A 20,997-nucleotide genomic window follows, 5' to 3' on the forward strand; every position below is an offset into this window, starting at 1 on the left:
TTTAATATAAAAATACTAAGAGGGTCAATACAACTAGTCATTATACCGAGAATATTTTTAGATGGCTTAACAATATTAATTATATTTTCTCTGAAATACTTGTTATTTATTATGAATATATGATTATGGATATTATGTTATTACAATTTTGTTAAACTAAAAATACTATTAATTTATATCATATTTATAAATTTTTAATTATACATATTTTTATTTTTAATTAAAGAGGTAAACAGAAAATGTATACGCTTTCAGTAATGTACAAAGTATCACATATCACAATGCTTTTCAGCAGTGAAAAACTGAAAAATGCAATACACAATTTTACAAATAGGCAAAATGTTAGTCTGGTTATTTGCTCCCATGTTTTTATGGTTTACCATTGAAATACTAGATTATTAAAAAATGACGTTTCCAATACAGAACATATTTTTTGAACGCGTTTATGTAATTATCTACCCGTTTAATGTAGATACATATTATATTATATTCTCCCGCTAAGTAGAATATTAAAACATATTAAAAAATAATACTACTTTACGAATAAATATATAGAGTATCTGGGCATTTTATTTGTAATTAAGAACGTCTTAACGAGATCATAAAGTAGCTAATTAATCATTTTCAATTACAGTGATAAATTATTATAAAATGGCCCTTATTTTGTTGCTCGTGATTCTCATTTCTTCTGTTATAATTAATAATTAAAAAAATATAATTATAAGAATAGGAATAATTTTTTTGCGGCATGTACAAAATACTTATAGATATTAATCAATTTGTAATTAAAACCATCAACCATCGTGACCTAACATTTTGGTGGTAAAAAATAAGCAATACATTGTATTATTACAATACAGAAGGCTCAGTTAGGACCTTTGAGGAACCTCCGGAGAGGTGAAATATTCTTTCGACAATCGACCGCTATAGGTCACAAATTATCCATGATCGCTCAAATAATTAAATCATCTGAGCAACCGAGTTATGACGTTTTTTTAATAATAACTAATGACAAATTTTGTCGAAGGCCTTCTCAAAATCCATATGTATTCCCGCATCAAGAGATTTTGTCACCGTTTGGTGAAAGTCATAAGGTTAATAACAGTGGAAAGGGAGGAACGAACCCTTCAAAATGAAATCGGTAACCAAATTACGCCCCCTTAAGCGATATATAATGTAAATATAGAACCAGAAAAAATATATTTATATTTATAGCAATGCTTAATATATTAATACCCCAAAGCGAGAACAATTTAATTGACAATTTTGCATATTTGCTTTTTAATTTTCTTTCATTTATTATAAAATGATTTATAATTTTATTGTGATAAATTTGATCTTATTTGGTATCTTGAGTATCCCTTTATTCGATTTTTCGAATTCTTAACTACAGCTGAATCATTCTATGATATTTTCAGTAAAAAAAATTTTATATACCATATTTCATTAAAAAAAGCTAACGATATTTTTTTAAAGGGAATATTAACTATTTATTTTTATTCCTATAATATTTTTTAAAGTAAAATAATTCATGTATAAAATTAATTAATTATACTTATCTTATTTTTGCACAGATGAATCGAAACAATATTTTATCTACCCTTGAATTAATTTTATATAAAACAAACTGGGAGAGGCAATGTTAACTATGTTGACATATTATTCAATAAAAAATTCATTTAACACGTTTTTCACCTTAGAATTTTATATATTCTAGTAGTTCTCGTACGATTTTAAATGTGTATTTAAAAAAAACACATCTTAGTACTTGTTTTTTTACATATAATTTAATTTTACGAATTAAAATTTTATCATTTTAATAGAACTATGTATATAACAGCTGTTTAAGTGATTCTTGTTTTGACAAAATGAATAATTTCAATTAATTATTAACATTATTAAATAGATACCAGACTTTCAAATTGTTATACAATATTGTAGAACTATTATTTATTATTTTAGAACGTATACTCTATTTGCGTTAACACGTTCAGTTCGAGAGCTATCCATTTCATTATTATTCATAATTGAGAAATAGATGGCACATTTAGGTTTACACTCCTACTACAAATTATAATAAAAACATATTAATTTAAAATGTTTGATAAACATTTATAGAAAGTAGTTAAATTCAATTATTTTACAGTATACAAATTTATTCTATGAAAATAATGATTAATGAGATATCAACATTCAAAAAGTACTTTGGTTTTGACTCATTTATGCTTTTATATTTTAAATATGCACATTATATATTCTTATTTAATGATGTTGTCGTTATTTTATTTTTATTCGGAATTATATTTGTAAATATGTTTTTATAATTAGGGGTAAATTTGAATGAGTCTATTTATTTTTTAATATTATTAAACTGTATCTGTTATTTTAAATAAATATAGTTATTATTAATATTCTCAAAAAAATACCACTAATTAGACGCTTGTAATTGATGGCTAAAGAAGGTCCGTTTTTTCAGCGTCATGGCGAAAATATTAATTGGCATAATTCCGGACAGTAATAATAAATCTTGGCGAAAAGAAAGCGCCCTCGAAAGTATATTGTTTATTATTTACGTGGAGAGGCGTGTTATTTTTCGTTTGGCATTGTATTACCCACGCCCTCTCTCTCTCTCTTCATCTTTCGTCGAAGTAGGAGGAATCAGGGTGCTTCGCTATAATCCAGGGATTCTGCCCCACGAGACGTAGTCGCTCTTCTTAATCGTATACTAACAACACTTTTGAGGTGATCTATTATATATGAAATAAATTATTTATAATCTGTGTATAAATAATTTAGTAAAGGGTGAAAGTATGATTTTAATAGTTTTAATGAAGTATCGAGTAGGTGCCGCTTTCGGGCCGCAAGCCTTGGTTGTTCCCGTCTGGTATGCTATCTTGGCAGCATCTCGGTATCGTTTCCAGACTGACGCGCAATCCGACACCATGCTCACTAAATGATGGGAGTGATCAAATATCGCTTTAATTAATTAGGTACGCAGCGCTGGCATGGCGTAGATGCCTCAAAGGTGCTTCAACAGTATAGTTTGTAGACTTTCGATTAAAATATACAAAGCACACTATACAAGTTGGCCAAAAAAAAACTTACTACAGAAATGAAAATAAAATCGTTTCAATCTGTATATACAATTGTTAATGTAAATATTGCAATCTGCATGACAATATTGTAAAAAAAATACTTTAAAATTATATTATAAACCATTTTTTGTTGATGTATTTTGAAGTTGGAATATGTATTTTCACCCTATTTTGGCATTCCATTTGCCTATTCTTTTAAACATCAGTTACGTCGATTAAAGCTCTATGAATCTTAATGAAATGGAAATACTAAATAAACGACAACAGACTGGATAACTTTTGCACCCCTCCTAAAAAATTTAACCCTGATTTAATAGCAATGATAGTTTATAAGATTTAAATCTTTACCGTTACTTTTCATTCTATATATTTTAAAATCTTGGTGTACCATGAATGATTTTTTACAAACCCTTTTCAATGGAAATTTATAGTTTTTATTAGAATAAAAAATATTTATAATAATAATTTTAATTTTTGGAGATATCTTAAAAATCATACTTTTTAACAGCTAATGCTTACATTATAATGATGATATAATAAGCTATGAAAAATGCTTGAGTTGAGATTTTAAAAAGTATGCTTTTTTTATAACATTTACAGTTTCGGATAATTTATTTCAGTATTTTAATTTATATATAGTAGTAATATTTGCTCTTAATATTTAACATATTGCAGCAATTTTATTTAAAAATTGTTACAATATTATAACCAGTAATTCATTTTTTTAATAATTATATTTGATATTAAAAAATATTTTTATATAAAAAATTTAATGGACTTGAATTATTTTCTTTAGAATAAATTACCTAAATATTACTAAATTATATTTGAACTATTTCTTCTTAATGACAATCTAACATGCTGGGATAAAATTTAAATTCTCATTATTCGTTCAGTATACATACATAAAACGTATTAAATTACAAGTCTAAAAACAAAATTAACTTATCTAAGGATGCAGACTTACGTGTTTATTTTATATATAATTTTACGTGTACGTGTATACGTGTGTGTGCGTATTATTCGTATGTAATTCAGATGAGCGGAATGAGCTGAAATTCGATCTCCATATCATCTCTTGCACGTGATATTAAATTCGAGTGAAATTGATTGTGCGGTATGATGTTTCAACGAAGCCATATTTATTCAAGCTACTCGTCGTCGTCTGAAAACTTTGAATTTCTTATCTCGTCATTCGCTGAAAAGTTTGCTATTTAACGTGTGTGTTTTCTCAAAACTCAATACACGTAAGCTCGAGAAAAAATATACTTCAATATATATTGGAATATTGAAAAATTGTTTAATTAATATTTATATTCTTGGAAGTGTATCAGAAACTAATACATATGTATCTTACAAACCTCCACATAGACCATGTACAAATCATGAGTCGCAACCTCCCGAAAGAGAATCAGAGGAGGAACAAAGGGAGGAAATATTACACTTTTTTGTGAACCAGTAGATTATATAATAGATCACTTCAACTACGTTGATGATTTAAAAGCCTACTGTATATCTATGAGAGCAACTGAAAAATATGCAACGTCTAAGAATACATATTTTTTAAAGGCATGAACTGACATTACGCAGTCCAGATTTATTTTGTTATGTCGCTATTTAAAAAATAAGGTGCATTCCATAACAATTAGTTTAGAACGAAAAAGTGTTTAATTAGTATTTTAAGAGTATACATACAATAAAAAGGGATGATAAATTTATTACCTTCGATTTTTGTTTTAATCTATGGACTGCAACTATAAGTAGGTTATTTTAATGTTTTTAAAATAACTGCTTTTTATATAAAATTCTGTATAAAAACAGCACAAAAAACTGCGTCTAAATATTTTCCTTTATGCATTGGAAATTTATTCCAATAAGAACACTAATTAATATTTATTATATTTCTTAAAGTTATATATCTGATTTTAACTTTATATATTTAATTTGTAAGTTAGTTAATTGATGCCAAATTATAATGTAGCTAAAAATATATTACTATAAAACACGGTGTTTTTTTAAATCTATTCTCGAAGTTCTGTGACAAAATAGCAATTTTCAGACAGTGTTTTAAAGTGAATTAAGTTGTTGCTGTTTTTAATCTGAAAATATCATAATTTCAGTTTAATTTCAAACAAAAAAATAAACGAATTAACCACATTATTGCAGTCAAACATACAATTTCCAAGTAATATAATCTTAAAAAGATATTATTTTAATGATTGTCCACTTCATTGTATGCAATTTTTTCATGTATGATGACGTTGCACTTCATTTAAGGGAAATTGCCGATTTATTTAAGGGTCTTTTAGTATTTTAACATTTTTTTATATTACTGCTTGATACAAATAACTATGTTATGATTTAGTCTCGCTCTTAAGTAAAACTATTGAGGCAAGTTCTGTAGTAATAATAAATAATTTCTTTCATCCAAAATTATGGAATGAAACTTGAAAGTAGCACACTAAAATTTCAACTTTTTTCCAATAAATTTTGTAATATTTAATATTTCTAAAAAAAGTTATCTTTGATACGTGTTCAAGACAATCAATGAACGTCTGATTTCGTTCATTGTTTTTTTTTCTCATTTAACAGTTCTATTTTGTGATATTGTGAGCCTTGTATAAATAATATGTAATTGTATATTATACATTTCTATGTATTTTTTTTATTTTATAATGTTAATATGTATTATACAATTTTGAAAGAAAGTTACATTTTAGAACTGCTGGTTTCCTACAAGCTTCTTAAATGATCATAATATATTTATATATAATGAATATAATCGGATACGATTGGTTATGAACGGCTATTGTTTCGGTGGTAATAATTGTAATTACATTTTTATTTTATTTTATTCATGTAAATGTTATCATTTATATGTTTCAGTTAAAATAATACGTTATCCATTTCGGAATTATTATCACGTCATTATATTATATAATAATACGCGTTCAATTAAGCAAAACGAAAAATATACCCGTAGCGTATCGTTTTTCCGCCGCGGATTTTTTCCAGCCCAGTCGCCCCCCTGTGCACAGGAAAAATGGGGAATCTAATAAAAATGGACTTTTGTTTTGTAATTATCCTTTGTTGAAATCGCGATACTAATGGAGAGTACAGGGAGAGCTCCCAGTGGCGTCGCGCCAAAGCCGATTTTTTTTGGGACGTTTCGAAAAGAGTTTTGCGTTTATTGTATTACACGCGAATACATATTACTTATATTTATTTATATAAATAAAAAAGCAGTTTTTAAAAATTTAAATTAATTATAATTATAATTGTTTTGAAAATTCAATATTACAATAAGTAAGAGCAATTGTTTAATGAATCAGAATGTTCTCAAATGTTAAGAGAATTAGAATGTACTTGAAACCTTTCTCAATTTCCATTCAATGCTCTAACTCTAATTATAACTCGTCTCGACATCTAATTAAGAGTCCTGTCCATTGCCACTTAGGTTCGAGTATTCTTTTTTGAATGCCTGATACACCCAATCGATTCATGACGATCTCAGAGTGATAATTGTAAGATAAATACTTCTAAAGCTGTACACACAACTTGAACGCCTAATTATTTGTAGCTCTAAATCCATAATGTCTCTTTAAATATATAAATTTAAATAAATATTACTTTAATAACAATATCTGCTTTATATGTTCCTTGTTGTATATTTTTAAAAATATTTTCGTTTCAATAATATAAATTATTTTACAGGCATATTAATTATATATATAATATACATGTTACTGGTTTATATCAATTTTCATGTTTACACTTAGTTATTAGCCTAAAAAAAATAAGTATATAAGACAAAACGTTTTATTGCTTTGTTTTGAATGACTTGTAATTTTGAAAAAATAATATTACTGGTGTTAATCCACATCGGATCATATGTTAAAACGGGTCTATTAATTGTTTATATTATAGATTAAAATTTTATTTTTAAATATCGGTCCAAGTGCCGCAATTGCAGCAAGCCCTTTAGAGCCAAATTTAAAAATATGCTTATTAAATTTAAGCTTGGAGTCCAGGTGTGAGCCCAGCTATTTGACGCTTGTTTTCCATTTTCCGTTATTGCTCTTTTCATCTAGGAGAGGTGGTGGTAATGTTTGCTTACCTTTTGTGAAAATAATTGCTTCTTTATAATTTCAAAAGATTTTTATAATTTATTCGTGATTGTCTTACATCCACAGGAAGAGATTAATTTAAAGCTTATTTAAATAAATCATTGAGATATTTTGGTTATCCTGTATATTTAAATCTAATAAGCTGTTATCAGATGTAAATGCGAGCCGCCACTGGCCGTCGCAGTCGTCGTTGGCAATTGGTAAAAAATTGATTGTTTTTAATGAGAGCTCGTGTAATTGAAACCTTCCCGTTACCATTTCGAAGGGACTGCCGCAGTTTTTGTCTGTCTGCATCGTCAGGTGAAAACACAAAAAAAAAATACATTAATATCAAAATACACAGTTTTTTAGTTAGGGAGCTGGGAACCGCAAAATCACCACACATCTCCGAGTAAAATAAAGATTCAACATTTAAATAAAATTATATTATTTAATAAAATAAGAGTTACATATAATATTCTAACAAGAGCCTTAAGATATCCAAACATTTGCACTACTTTGCTAAATACACACCTTCTTAATCACATAGACATTTGGAGATATAATGTATTATTTATATATTTCATTTATTATCCAAATATCCAAAACTTTTGCGACTCCATAAATACTATATTTACTCATACAATATTTTGATGGACTAACCAAAAAAGTTCGCAGACCACTGTTTTAGTTAAACCTAATCTGATTTCGGTGAAAGTGTTACGGAAATTAGCCGGGGGTGGCTCGGCTCGCCTTTGGGCCTTTGCAAGGCCTGCCCTGTGGGGATCTCTGAGGGCTGATAAGAAATGCAGAGGGCCGCGACCAATGTCCGCTTATTTCTACGAAAGGGCGGCGCCCGACCCTCCAATCCCGAGGTTTACCGGACACCATTTATCAATCATGTTAATCGAGAGCCGATACCGGAAAATTACGCGAAAATGTGCCTACGATAAAAATCGCCCGGGACGGGGCCGTACCCTACGAGGGTGAAAGTTGTTAATTCAAAGCCTTATAGAGCCTCAACTGATTATTATAATTATTATTACTGATAATAAATTTATAAAATGTGGATAGATGAAAAGCTAAATTTATGAGACATGCCACATAGACGGAGTTCCACTAGAAAATAATATATTTGATATAATCTAGAAGAAAACTGAAACCACAGCCTTGTGTTCTTTGTACTTAAAATTAAAGCATAGTTACTTATAAAGAAGTTGATACAGAACTTGGAAATCTATAGAAGATGGCCGACTAATGTTTTATTTAAAAGCAAAATTTATAAAAGTATCTCAAATTTTTATACCAAGAGCCAAATCACCACTCATTTATTGGAATAAAATATATCACTCATATATTTTTCAGTTTATCCAGGAGTGTATAGAAAATTGTAATCTGTTTGTTCAAAATGCGACATATTAAAAAAACATATATATGATTGATTATTGTGATATTTTTGTGATTGAAATTTATTTATATTATTTTATTTTAAATATTACGTCTTTATTATTAATTTTAGGATATCGCAATAAAATTTATTTTCAGAAGATTCATCTCTCGTATAATTTATTTCTACTCATGTTAAAAGTAACATTAATTTAATTTGCGTTATAAATGTTTATGTAAATATTATAAAATAAAAAAGACGTTAATACTGCATAACCCTTTTAGTCTTAAAATTTTTTGCCAAACATATGCGAATTTATTTTTAAAAAATCATTGATTTGCATTTTAAAATACCTGTATTTTAAAATTGAATTTTTTGTGTACTTTAAATGATGTGAGGTAACAAAAATCAATAATATTTAGATGTTAAAACAATAAAAAAATATGTATTTTTCATATTTATTTACTTATAAAAATACAATATAAATCAAGTTTGATTTAAAAAAAACACCCGTCAACACATTTTAATTATTACTTATTTTAATTATATCGTCTAGTAGAGTACGCTCGGGATAAGGATGCCGGTTTGTTATTGTGTGCGTGTACATGTATATGAGAGGGAGAAGCGATGTAGCGTGTACTTCGTTGTCTCGCTTTCTCTTTTAAGGACAGTCGCTGATTCGTCAACGCTGGTATTCGTCATTAAAGTGCAGTGTGGCACAGAAGTTCGATCTTCTCTAGTGATTTATTTTAAATAATTTTGTGTTGATATTAGTTTAATCCAGATATGCCCACTGTCCCATGGGTAGGTCATTAAACTCGTGCTACTGTTTTTTATTTATAAATGAAATTTTAAGAGAACAAAATTTCTTGGGCATATCTGGGTTAATTGATATCAAGGCTTCAAATATACACTGTAAGTTATTCGTTCTCTTACCCGTGGATTAAAATATTTTAATTAATTTTCCATTAATCCGTACGTTGTTGGTTTTTTTACACTATTTCCTATATTTTTTGACTAGTGAAAGATTTTGAATTTTTCAAATATTTAATTAATTACATCAATGTCGGGTTTCTTCGATTATATAATATATTTTTAATTGTCCGTTGAAATTTCCAACTTAGCTCAAATGTATGTATGTTAAATAAACATATATTTTCTTTTAAAATAAAAAAAATAAATATTCTGAGCGAAATCGTTTTGAGCCACACAGTTCACGCACACAATAACAAACCGGAATCCTTATCCCGAGCGTACTCTACAATCTATCTTAAGTTGCTAACAGAAAAAAATGCATTATTTTCCAATTAAAAAGGTTTTTAAGACAGACTTATTTTTAATATTCAACACCAATGTTTAATGAAGCATGTTCCGTGCACTATTTGGGTCGAAATGGAGATAAAAATGTACAAATAATAGAAATAATTTCGTCTATGCAATACCTGTTTTTGTTTTCACTTCGCCAGCCATCCTTATTATAAAAAGTACATAATATCATTACTGTGAACTGCTAAGTACCGTTAGATTTGCCTGATATAAAGCAAATGTATTCCTTTTATTTTGACACATCTCGCATTTACAAACTTATTTATCACGTTGAATTAAATTTGCGCTAAAATACCGGTCGGATGGTTTTTCTGAAAATGTAAGGTGGGCCGATATTTCAACCCCATTGGACTAAAAGGGATACTATTATTCTACTTTGATGTCCCATCCCGATAAAATTATTTAGGTTAGAGCATTTTAAAATAAAATACTAGTAGTCCTAAAGGTTTATTTTGCTCCAATACCGGTATTACCGGTATTGCAATCCCTAATCTAACAGTATTCAAGTTGAACGTTCGTGTGAATATCGCCGCGTAAATCGACCGTAAAGTGTTAAAAATAAAGAAATTTATTAAAATATCAAAAAGTTATATATTTGTTATTTTTTAAATAAATAAAAGTATTTCATCATCATTTAACATAATCTGTATAGTTTTTATTTTTAGAATATGTATATTTATTGATTCTAAATAAAACATATTTTTTTATTTAATTGGTATGCGATCTACAGTTTGAAGTTTTTAATTTTACTATACTGGGAATATAAAAACAATCATTACGAAAATGTATTTTGAATTTTACGTTAAAACGGTAATTAATTAAAAAAGTTATGATAGTTTGATTATAAATTATATGGCACATACTAATCTATTATTAATAATATATACGTCACTGATTTCCAGACTTTCAGTCTGGTGGTTAATACTTACTTGTAGGTTTTTATTATGTCTTATGGACTTACCCAGCTGGTACAAATTTACACCGTTGTAATGCATTGGGCTTACGCCTGTCAGGTTACAACGAAAAAAATAAATAAAAGCAAAATGAAATTAATAGTTAGGATTATCCGTGGCCTTCCTGGATAGCCTGAATAGTTTAGTATTATGTATATAATTTTTTCTATAATTATAACCACTGTTTAGTCATGATTATTTTCTCTTCTTTCCTTTTAGCGTATAGTATGTTTCCATGTTTATAACTGTAAACTAATGTGTTAACAATAATTTATTAAAATGTATTTTTTATTTTTTCAGACGAATGTTCCTGGTGCAAGAACCCAATTCCTCCGGAGGCGACTTCCCTCTCCCAATCTGTCGGTGACAGATACTGTTCGGAGCTGTGTTTTAGTCAGTCCCGAAGAGCAACGTTCAAGAGAGCCAAAACCTGCGATTGGTGCCGCCACGTTCGTCACACAGTCTCTTACGTGGATTTCCAAGACGGTGCTACTCAACTTCAATTTTGCTCAGACAAATGTCTGAACCAATACAAAATGCACATATTCTGCAGGGAGACTCAAGCTCACCTAGATCTCAATCCCCATCTAATCAGCGTCACTTCTTCCTCTTCGTCAACTAGTCTAATAACCCCTGATCTATGGATGAAAAACTGTAGAAGCAGATCGGTTTCACCTTCGTCCGAACGATCTGCTTCATCTCCGACCGAAGGAACGCCAGTGACCGTGCAGAATCCGCCATTATCTCCGAAGAGCAACACCGTAATCACGCCTCCTCTGTCGACACCGACTCAAGCGCTCAACAAGCCGGTGATTTCGGTGACTCCAGCGTCTAAATTGATGAAATCTAAGAATCCAGACGAGAAACTACAAACGAATATCGAAACGCGACGGGAACATAGAATGTTAAAAGCGAACTCGAAAAAGCGAAGAAGCGCTAGATGCGTATCAGCAGCGCCTCAACCAAACCCAAAGCTCAACATAACTAAGCCGCAAGATTTGAGGATCTCCACTCCACCGTTGAGTCACGAAGGATCTCCGAACCCACCTTCGTTACTGCCCACAAATCAAAACACCATCCCATCACCGCCGAATATGATAAATCAACACTTACCCAACGTTCATCAACCCAACTTCATGGGCATGCATCATCCGCCTTTCTTCGGAAACTGTCCTCCAAACTTCCAAGATCCGAGATTAATGGGACCGCAGTTTATTCCACCGCCGAACTTCTTACCTCGACATCCAATGTTCCCTCAAGATCAAATGCGTCCACCGATCCCTCCTTTTCATCAAGGATTAAACTTCCCTCCGGTAACAATGGTAGTACCGTATCCGGTCATCGTACCAATACCATTTCCAATACCCGTCCCCATACCGATACTTGAATTCAGCAAAGCCTTAAGCTCGTCAAATATGAGAAACAAAAACCCACCAGCAGAGGAAAACCCAGAAGAACCACTTGACTTTACGACGAATCAAAGAAGATCCAACGACGAAACGCCGAAAGAAGTTGAAACGCAAGATTGCGTCGAATCCGAAGAGCCAAAGACAAAAGAGTCGACGGATGCTGAAGAATCCGTAGATATTATAAACCCAGAAAATACTTTACCTAAATTCCAGATCACTAAATTGGCGAAGGGGATGTCACCAAAAAAGCGTGATTTTTCCGAATCTGCCAGACCTTTGAGGAAAAGGGCGAGATTGGTTGAAATTCCTACCGAAGAAGAGTCAGTGGTAAACAAGGCTAGTAGGAAGCCCGTTCATGCATAAATATGTAAAAATACATTTGCATGCATACAAATCGAGATTTAGCCGTCAACACGTTTAATATATTTGTGCACAAAAAAAGCTTCATTCTCCCTTTATACTACATATTACATTATTGTATATTATAAAATAATATGCTGTATTTAATAAACCAGCGATCACCACTACTCGGACAAAATTTTTGTTTGCGGCCCACCAACTTATCGTAGTACAAAAAGTAGTTATTTTAAAATTTTAGTAGGGACCGCTGGTAATAAACATATTTATATATCTTTAATCTCATGTAAAATCATTTTTACATTAAAATAGTTCCACTTCTAAAAAAAATTGTCGGCATGCATTTACTACTCATATTATGTTGTTACCACCAAATTGTACCTTTATATTATTAATATACAAATACATAATATAAATAATATTTAAGCTTTTTAATGTTTATTTATACCTATAATATTCCATAATATTGTACAACAAGAATGTAAAATATCTGTACTAATACACCTATGTATTGTTTTCCTAAAGGGCAACACTCAAAAAAAAATTTTAATTGCATTTTTATTATTGACTATGCCAGAATATTTGGGTATCTCGTCCTCCTAAATAATATGTCCTTTTATCCTCATTTAAAAATATTCATCCTTAGTCCTTAAATCTTGAAAATCTGAGAAAAATACTACATATTATGTTTTATATTAGAAGTGTAAATTGTGAACATATTACGTTTTATAAAAAAAAAAGTAAACTTAACTGTGTGATTCAGATATAACGTTCAGAATGTACTGCGAATTATTTGTTTCAGATAGAGCGTTCCAAGCCTTCCCAAATTGTTCATACACATCCGACATGTACACGAGAATCAGCTTCTTGGCGAATGCATATCTTTAACTGGCGTGTCAGTTATACCATTATAATTAACAATTTGCGGTAGCTCATTCGATTACTTTTAGGAATAATTTAAAAATACACACAAATAGGGATTGCAATAATACCGGTATTACACAACAAGTAACGCGATAATAGGTATTGACATTTTAATTATTATTTTTATTAAATACTAATAAAATAATGTTTATTGATTGGCAAAATCCAAACATTCGAATACCCCGGCAATCAAGTATTCAAATTCTAAATCAGATTATTTGTGAGTATTGCTCACTAGAAATGCAGAACCAAAAGGTTCAATCATCAGCTAGGCAAAACTCACTATAATTATTAGAAAAACATGTTATAAACACGAATATAAGTAAAACATAATATTGAATAAAAAATACATAAATACTGCATAATATTTTTCTACTTTGATATCCTACGCCGATAATAGTACTGAGGTTAATCTCCTACAATGGCATTATTTTATTATTCGTTTCTGCTTTCAAGCAATATAGGCATCGTTATTTTTGTAGTTCTGTCGGGTTTGAGACGCTCGTGATTTTAAATTAAATATAATGTATATATGTAGTTGACAAAAAAATTTTAACAGGTTTACCTCAGAATTTTCACCATAACATTACATACGCGCTTAACTCATTAATCAAATTATCATTATATACACGAGAATAGCAATAATCATATCGTTACTTTTTAACTATAAATACAGTATAATTAAATTAATAAATCAATCAGTCGCTAGAACTACATGATCATACAGTCGTATTACTCACGTAGCATCCTTACTCCTCTCGCTGTTCCGTAACTCTCGTCTTGTTCTAAGCCATGGAGATATCGTTTTCAAGAATCAAGTATGATTTTGTTTTGTACGGTTTAGGTATAAAATTTAGAATTCAAACTATTATTTTAAAGATTTGATATATATATATATATACATATATATGTATGTATAATATATTAAAAAATACGCATACAAATGGCACAATATGTTCTAACATAAATATTATTTTAATGGTAAGCGTTTTACTTTTACAACTTTTTTAATAAAATTAATAATACACTTTGGAATGTTACATGTTCATTGCATTTTTTTATACTTTTAAAACATTTTTTACTAATAGCATAACATAGCGATCTATCTCAATTTTTCTCAATGTAAAATTACATATTCAGTAATTTAAAATTAATTTTATTTTATGTACAAACTACTGAATAATTTCTACTTGGCTAAATTACTAAACTGCAAAATGGCTTTAAGATTACATATTTTTTATAGTCCATAATTTCAACTCAATCTTATTACTGATTTCAAAATATCTCTTTCTTTATTATTTTCTAAAAATTTACCAAATTATTCTAAGTAAATATGATCATTTAAAATTCATGACAAAAACATTTTTAACTAAATATTTAATATGAAAAAATTGAATTATAAAATAAAGTAAAAATTATTTTTTACTAACGATTATGAGTTATTTTAATTTTAACAAACGAATAACACGAAACACAAAAACAAATAAATACAAGTAATTTAATATTATAGAAGATGGATTTTTCGAAAGCTGTTACATCCACGCCGTATAAAATGGGTCCCGAACGAAATGAAAAATTGGTATTGGAACTGTGCAAAAACTATGATTATAAAATAATTCAAAAACCCCTATTGCCAATCGGTGCCGAAAGAAAACTCTTATCAAATATAAAGAATAACACACAATCGCAAATAAACGAAACACTATCGTCTGTAAGCCGCTCTAGTTCTACTCTAAGTATCGAATTCAAGCAAAGAAGTGAAAAATTGGTATCAGAATTATGCGACAATGACGATTACCAAATACCTCAAAATTATATATTGCCCGTCACCGCCGAAATGAAATTCTTTTCGAATTTTAAAAATAAAGAAAATCCAAAATTTCGATCAATCGCAACATCAAAATCCAAAGAAAAGCAATACCGAAAACCTGTCAAAATCACGTTAGCAATGGAAGTTCATTCCAGAATATTGAAAGTTGCAACAGAAGCGTGCTTGGATGCTGAAAAGATAGCGACTATTAATAAAAGTAATTTCTTTTTCAACGGCATCGAGCATCTATGTTCCAAAACTAAAGAGAACATTAAAAGACAAGAATCTGCTGTTACAAAACTGCAGTCTCATGGTGTTCCATGGGCTATAAAAACCTTCATCTTATCATCGACAAGAATATCAGATAGCTGGAAATCTCTCCATAAGCTGCTCGGAAAAAAGCATCTATGTTTACAAGCGATTGAAGACAAGCATTATAATCCAAATTTAAGACGATCAGTTAAAAAATGGCAATCCGTCACTAAAGATATGCTGAGTAACGTTTACGAGACATTCAAAATGCTCGATATCGGTTCTCAAGAAAAACAACGTAAATATACACAAAATTTTACTTATTTAAATAAGGACCAAGCTTTACAAATTATTAACTAATCAATGTATTAATTAAAAAAAATATATTGTATAATTTCAACAAATAATTAGCTTTACATGTATTTGTTTTTGTCCACTGACTCTTGATTAAAAATAGGGTGTAAATTTGTGCTTTGTAACATTGAGTAGCGCATCCGCAGCACAACAAAGCTGATGAATTCTGCTGTAAAAATATATCTAAAAGCCCCTTTCAGTACCGATCGCAAAACTCAAGATAATTTTTACGTGGCAAATTTTAAAGATAAGTTAGGGATTGATAAGTTAATTAAAAGAGACTCTAAATGGCCAGGGATGTCATTTCAGCTTTTTCCGCAGTGGGGGAAGTTGGCCAGTCAATATTATTTTTTTTATTTTACTTAGATTCATAGTATTTCATTAAATGATATGCATTTTTCTGGCCATATTCAAGGGGGCGTCCTTGTTTAGAATCCACGTCAAAAGCAATAAAATCGTGCCATCGCTGTCGCAGTGAAAACGTTCGGTTATCTAGCGTTCATATTAGGACTTTTATAGCAATATCACGACTTACAGTAAGTGAGAATCAAATGAAGCATATCTAAACCGAATTTTGACCAATAGGAAAGCCAAAAAACAATAATCCCTTCTCAGAAGTCAAAAAATCACGTCAAAAACAATAAAGTTGCGCTCTCCTATTGACCAAAATTCGGTTTGAATATACTTTGATCAGCCCTCTTATGTTACTATTATTTATACTTATATAAATTGTGGATAAATGTAATTAATAAGAAAAAAATCATAATTTTAAATATTTAAACTTTTTAATAACATATCAATGCATACATGTTTATAAATAATAATCAAACAAACATTTCGGACAAACACATTTTTCACAGCTCTCCAATAGTTACTTTGCAAAGATATGTTAGGATAATATCAAATCTATAGACAAAATTGGTTCGTCATTATATTTAATATATCTTTATGCGCATAAAGCATTTTTAACGATATACAGTTATAAAAAATAAAACAGCGATCCATCGCAACATCGCAACTATACCCTGTCAACGACAAATGTTAAATAAGACGATAGTTTAATAAAATATCAATAACAATTGACCCATAACAGTTTTTCCATATATCCAAAGAAAAGTTAATCGAATGAAATATCGATTACAATTGATACATAACAAATTTTTAGTCATAATCAATATAAATTATATACATACATATATATATATATATAAAATAATGTCTTAAAATCTTTTTGACATTGGCAATAAAGAATTTAAGGAATCGTTTAAATATAATAAGGTATTATGTTATAAATATCACATTACCGGTTAAAAGTATAAATGTTTCAAGTTAAATTCAAGCTTTTATTGATGTATGTATATTAAAAATTGCAATAACAATGAAACAGCCGATCAATGATAAATTTTAAGAATAATTGGGATGCATTTAATAACTTTTATCTTACCCATAATAATTATCAGAATATGGTTATTATATAGAAAATGTTTTTAAAAAGAAGTCTTACTTGGAAGGTAGTGTATTCGTATTTAAAATATAAAAAGCATAGTCAAAGTTTATTATTTATCTTGAAATGCTTATGATTAAACTGAAAAGCTGAAGATACAGTTATATAATTATAAAAACATTTATATAATCATAAAAACATTTTAAATTACAAATCAACGGATTTTATCAGACCTGATACAATTTGCCAGCATATTATAATTAAGGACAAAGACTAAAGAAATCATCATTGCGTAATGTGCCTTACATATTGTCAAATCATCTGATTATAGTCCTCAGATGGATCGTAGATATCTAGAAAATATTAGTTATTTGTTTCTCTAACAAACCTTGCATAAAAATTTAATAAAACTAAGCCTATTAAATAAGCCTTAAGATAATATAAATGCATATATATATATTATTATGACTGAGAGTAGCTTAAGAAAGTATTATTTTTGTATAAAATCACACTTTACAGTCGGTTTATTAATTAAAACTAGTCAACGTATTTATGCCATCAATTGTATATGTCCCATAGAGTTATCTTCGAATCCATGCCTCCAGCTGCCATTATCGGAGAGCCCCAAGATGAAATTACTCCTTTCGAGAAGCAAACATCCTGTATGGGTTTCTTGTGCTCTGTTAAAACGGCTAACGGTCTTAGACTCTTCCACGAATAAACCCTCAACCTTCCGTCCCAACCGCCGCTCACGAACACTTTCTTATCGGGCCGAATCTTCAACGAGTTCACACCTGGATTTTTCATGATTATCTCGCTCTTGACAGTCATGCTCAGATCATTTTTAGATATTGTGAAAACTTGTATGTTATCTGAAGCGTTACCGTAAACTCCACGACATGTAATCAAATCGTAATCTATGCCTAGAGGAAATTCTCGCATTTTTAAATGACTGACCGTCTTCTGAGCTTTTAAATCCCATAAGTATACGTCGCCGCTTTCGTGGCCGGCTAACAAATACTGACCTTCGTGTATGTTGAGATATTTAAAACACATAACCTCGCCGATCGGGTCGGTCGTACTCGGCGTTAGAGTAGTAATCTTTTCACCGTGCATTGTGTAAATGTTAATCTTTGAGTTTCTCTCGGGACATAACAAAAGTTCATCGTTATCGGACACGTGAAAGCGACAAAATCCGCAATATCCACTTTCGAGAGTAGTGTGAATCGAATAGTCACTCTCGTTTCTATTCCATATTTTAATAAATCCTCCTTTTTCTTGAGTGTACATTTTATTTATTGTATGATATACGTTTAAAATTGTAGATTGTCCAACTGTCAACTTCTCGTGTACTCTATTTGTCTGTAAATATAATAAAACATTTCAATTATATTTTTCATACAGTATTCTATTACATTGACAATTGTATGGGGAAATTAAAATGTTTTTATTGCTCTACATCTATGTACATTCAATTCATACACACCGAACCTATTTGGAAGAAATGTTATTAATTTATGTGATACTGTTGATTCTTTAAAAGTTAAAATGCCTCCAATTCACCATTGATTCACTTAATTCTATTCGTTATTGACTTTTTCGAAAAAAATCGAATTCTTGTGATAGTATTTTTCCAAACTATTAAACCATTAAACAAAAATAAACACATAAATAATACGTACTTTGAGATTCCAAGTAAAAACTTTGCCATTTTGCGTTCCAGTTGATAAAAATTCATCGCCGTGATAACAATTGAAGCATATACTGTGTATTTCGGTTAGTTCGGCTGAATGTAAAGTGAAAACTGGATCTGGCGGTAAGACAGCTGCAGCCATATTTTCTGTGAAATATAAACTATAAACTAAATTCAGACTACGATTTGTATCTTTAGTCTTCGACGAATGCTTACGTTATGACCAACAGTTAAAAATAACAAATCTACCTACTCACAGATGTCAAACTGGAATTTGGAGGTTATGCTACGATGAAATGTCAATGACTTCACATGTAAATTTAATAAAATTAATGTTAGCATATAAAAAAATTTGTCAAATATTCAATAGTAATACGTAATAAAATATTTTACTTAATATATTTAAGATGGCAATTGTCAGAAAAGTTAATATTTGTGAAAATAAGGTACAATTAAAAAATAATGTATAATATATTAAATAAAATTATATAGAACAATTAAGAAAATTCCAAAGTAGAATTCCCACTCTGCTGTGCAGATATATGAAAATATTTTTAAGATTTAAATTTGCCAGATTTCAAACGTACATTTACTGTTAAAACCCAAACCTAACCTAAACGAATATGTTGCTATAATAGTTATTTTGTTTAGGTTAGATTTTGGTTTTACAGCTCGGGAAATGCAGTGGGGAGAACCAACTGATGGTTTTTGCGCGTTACGCTGGGCTAATTAGCATTTATCAACGTATATACATATTAAAAATTCTAAGAAAAATAATATTTGATAATATTAAAGTAATTACAAATTAGTCTAATTAAACTGAACTTTTCCCCTTATTTCACAAATACAAATAAAAAACACTATTCTATATAACAATGCGATGTTTGGAACTAAACGAGGATAATAAATATAATAGTTAAACCACTTTCGCTTAACTTTATTTTATGTCATTTTAATTAAAAGAAAGTTTCAATTTTATATGAAATATCGGTTGTGGGCTGCGGGCAGGGCCGCTTTTACCATTAAGTAAGATTTTAGGGGGGCCCTAAAACTACCATTGTAATTTTGTATAAATGAAGATATGTATTTTTATTTTCCTCGCAAAATTCTAAAATATGTTTTTTTTTGTCTAATCTTTGTACATGGTTAAAGTTATTCAATATGAATTCGATGTCCACATCCGTAAATATAGGAAATCTATGTGTCTCCATTATCAATTCTTTACTTTTTAAATAATCTTCTAAATACATTTTCATTGGATATTTCACTTGAGTATTGTGCTTATTCATTTGTGATTAAAATTGATTTCTTTAAAAGTTATAATTTGTTCCAAATATTTTTCAAATGTCGCACAGTTTAGATTTTTTGTGACTGCGTGCGTGAATATATACCGAACCAAAATAAACCGATAATTTTTTTGTTTCAATTTGGGTTCGGAGCCCTGCTCGAGAGCTAGCTGAAGAAATCAATATTGAGGCAAATTTTAAGCCAGAGATAAGAATGAACAAAATGAAATTATTCGCTTACGAATTAGAAGATGAACCTATCGCTGACCCCAAAGAGAAGTTTAGAGTAAATTACTATTTTGTAACATCAGACGCGGCAATTATTTCTGTAAAAGACCGATTTATACAGTTGAATAAAATTGTTAGATTATTTGGTTTTCTATACAGTATAAGAGACCTCAAGATGAAAACTTCCAAAGAACTCATGCATTTCATGGATAAGTAGTCTGACATTTTGATTCTTCAAAGTCACAAGTAAATAATTTGCATATACATCATGCGATGTAACTAGACTACACAATATGCCAAAAAAATTGTTTGAAATTTATAATATCAAAGTAATACGGACTAAGGAATATTTATATTATTGAATCTTAATAAA

General features: G+C 29.5%; 2 protein-coding genes across 9 annotated transcripts in view; one reads left to right on the top strand and one right to left on the bottom strand.

Annotated features, from left to right (window-relative positions):
* Positions 1-13,054, top strand: part of Sobp (Sine oculis-binding protein) — a 55,553-nt gene extending 42,499 nt beyond the window's left edge. Inside the window, exon 3 of the mRNA XM_088201758.1 lies at positions 11,168-13,054. Coding sequence (XP_088057884.1) covers positions 11,168-12,639 — 1,472 coding nt within the window. The 3' untranslated portion in view covers positions 12,640-13,054. The remainder of the gene's footprint in view (positions 1-11,167) is intronic.
* Positions 13,055-17,513: 4,459 nt separating this feature from the next.
* LOC148227305 (guanine nucleotide-binding protein subunit beta-like protein 1) lies at positions 17,514-19,498 on the bottom strand. Of its 8 annotated transcripts, none has more exons than XM_088201691.1 (3): positions 19,360-19,498; positions 19,100-19,257; positions 17,514-18,779 (listed from the first exon to the last, which is right to left on the bottom strand). In XM_088201691.1, exons 2-3 carry the CDS (start codon positions 19,250-19,252, stop codon positions 17,976-17,978), a joined length of 957 nt encoding a protein of 318 aa, XP_088057817.1. In that variant the 5' UTR covers positions 19,253-19,257; positions 19,360-19,498; the 3' UTR covers positions 17,514-17,975. The 8 variants fall into 8 exon arrangements, with proteins under 8 accessions (XP_088057817.1, XP_088057812.1, XP_088057814.1 ...); XM_088201686.1 differs by having other exon boundaries at positions 19,327-19,480; XM_088201688.1 differs by having other exon boundaries at positions 19,100-19,271; positions 19,368-19,473.
* Positions 19,499-20,997: the final 1,499 nt, after the last annotated feature.

The sequence above is a fragment of the Plectrocnemia conspersa genome, unplaced genomic scaffold, assembly GCF_051122295.1.
Source record: "Plectrocnemia conspersa isolate PC_06_02 unplaced genomic scaffold, ASM5112229v1 ptg000013l, whole genome shotgun sequence".
Classification (NCBI taxonomy): Eukaryota; Metazoa; Arthropoda; class Insecta; order Trichoptera; family Polycentropodidae; genus Plectrocnemia; species Plectrocnemia conspersa.

Bases quoted from the DNA above. Each gene is read 5' to 3' on its own strand.
- LOC148227305 (XM_088201691.1), bottom strand. From the start codon at position 19,252: ATGGCTGCAGCTGTCTTACCGCCAGATCCAGTTTTCACTTTACATTCA. The intron at 18,780-19,099 runs GTACGTATTATT...TTATATTTACAG, and splicing joins TTTTTACTTGGAATCTCAAA to ACAAATAGAGTACACGAGAA.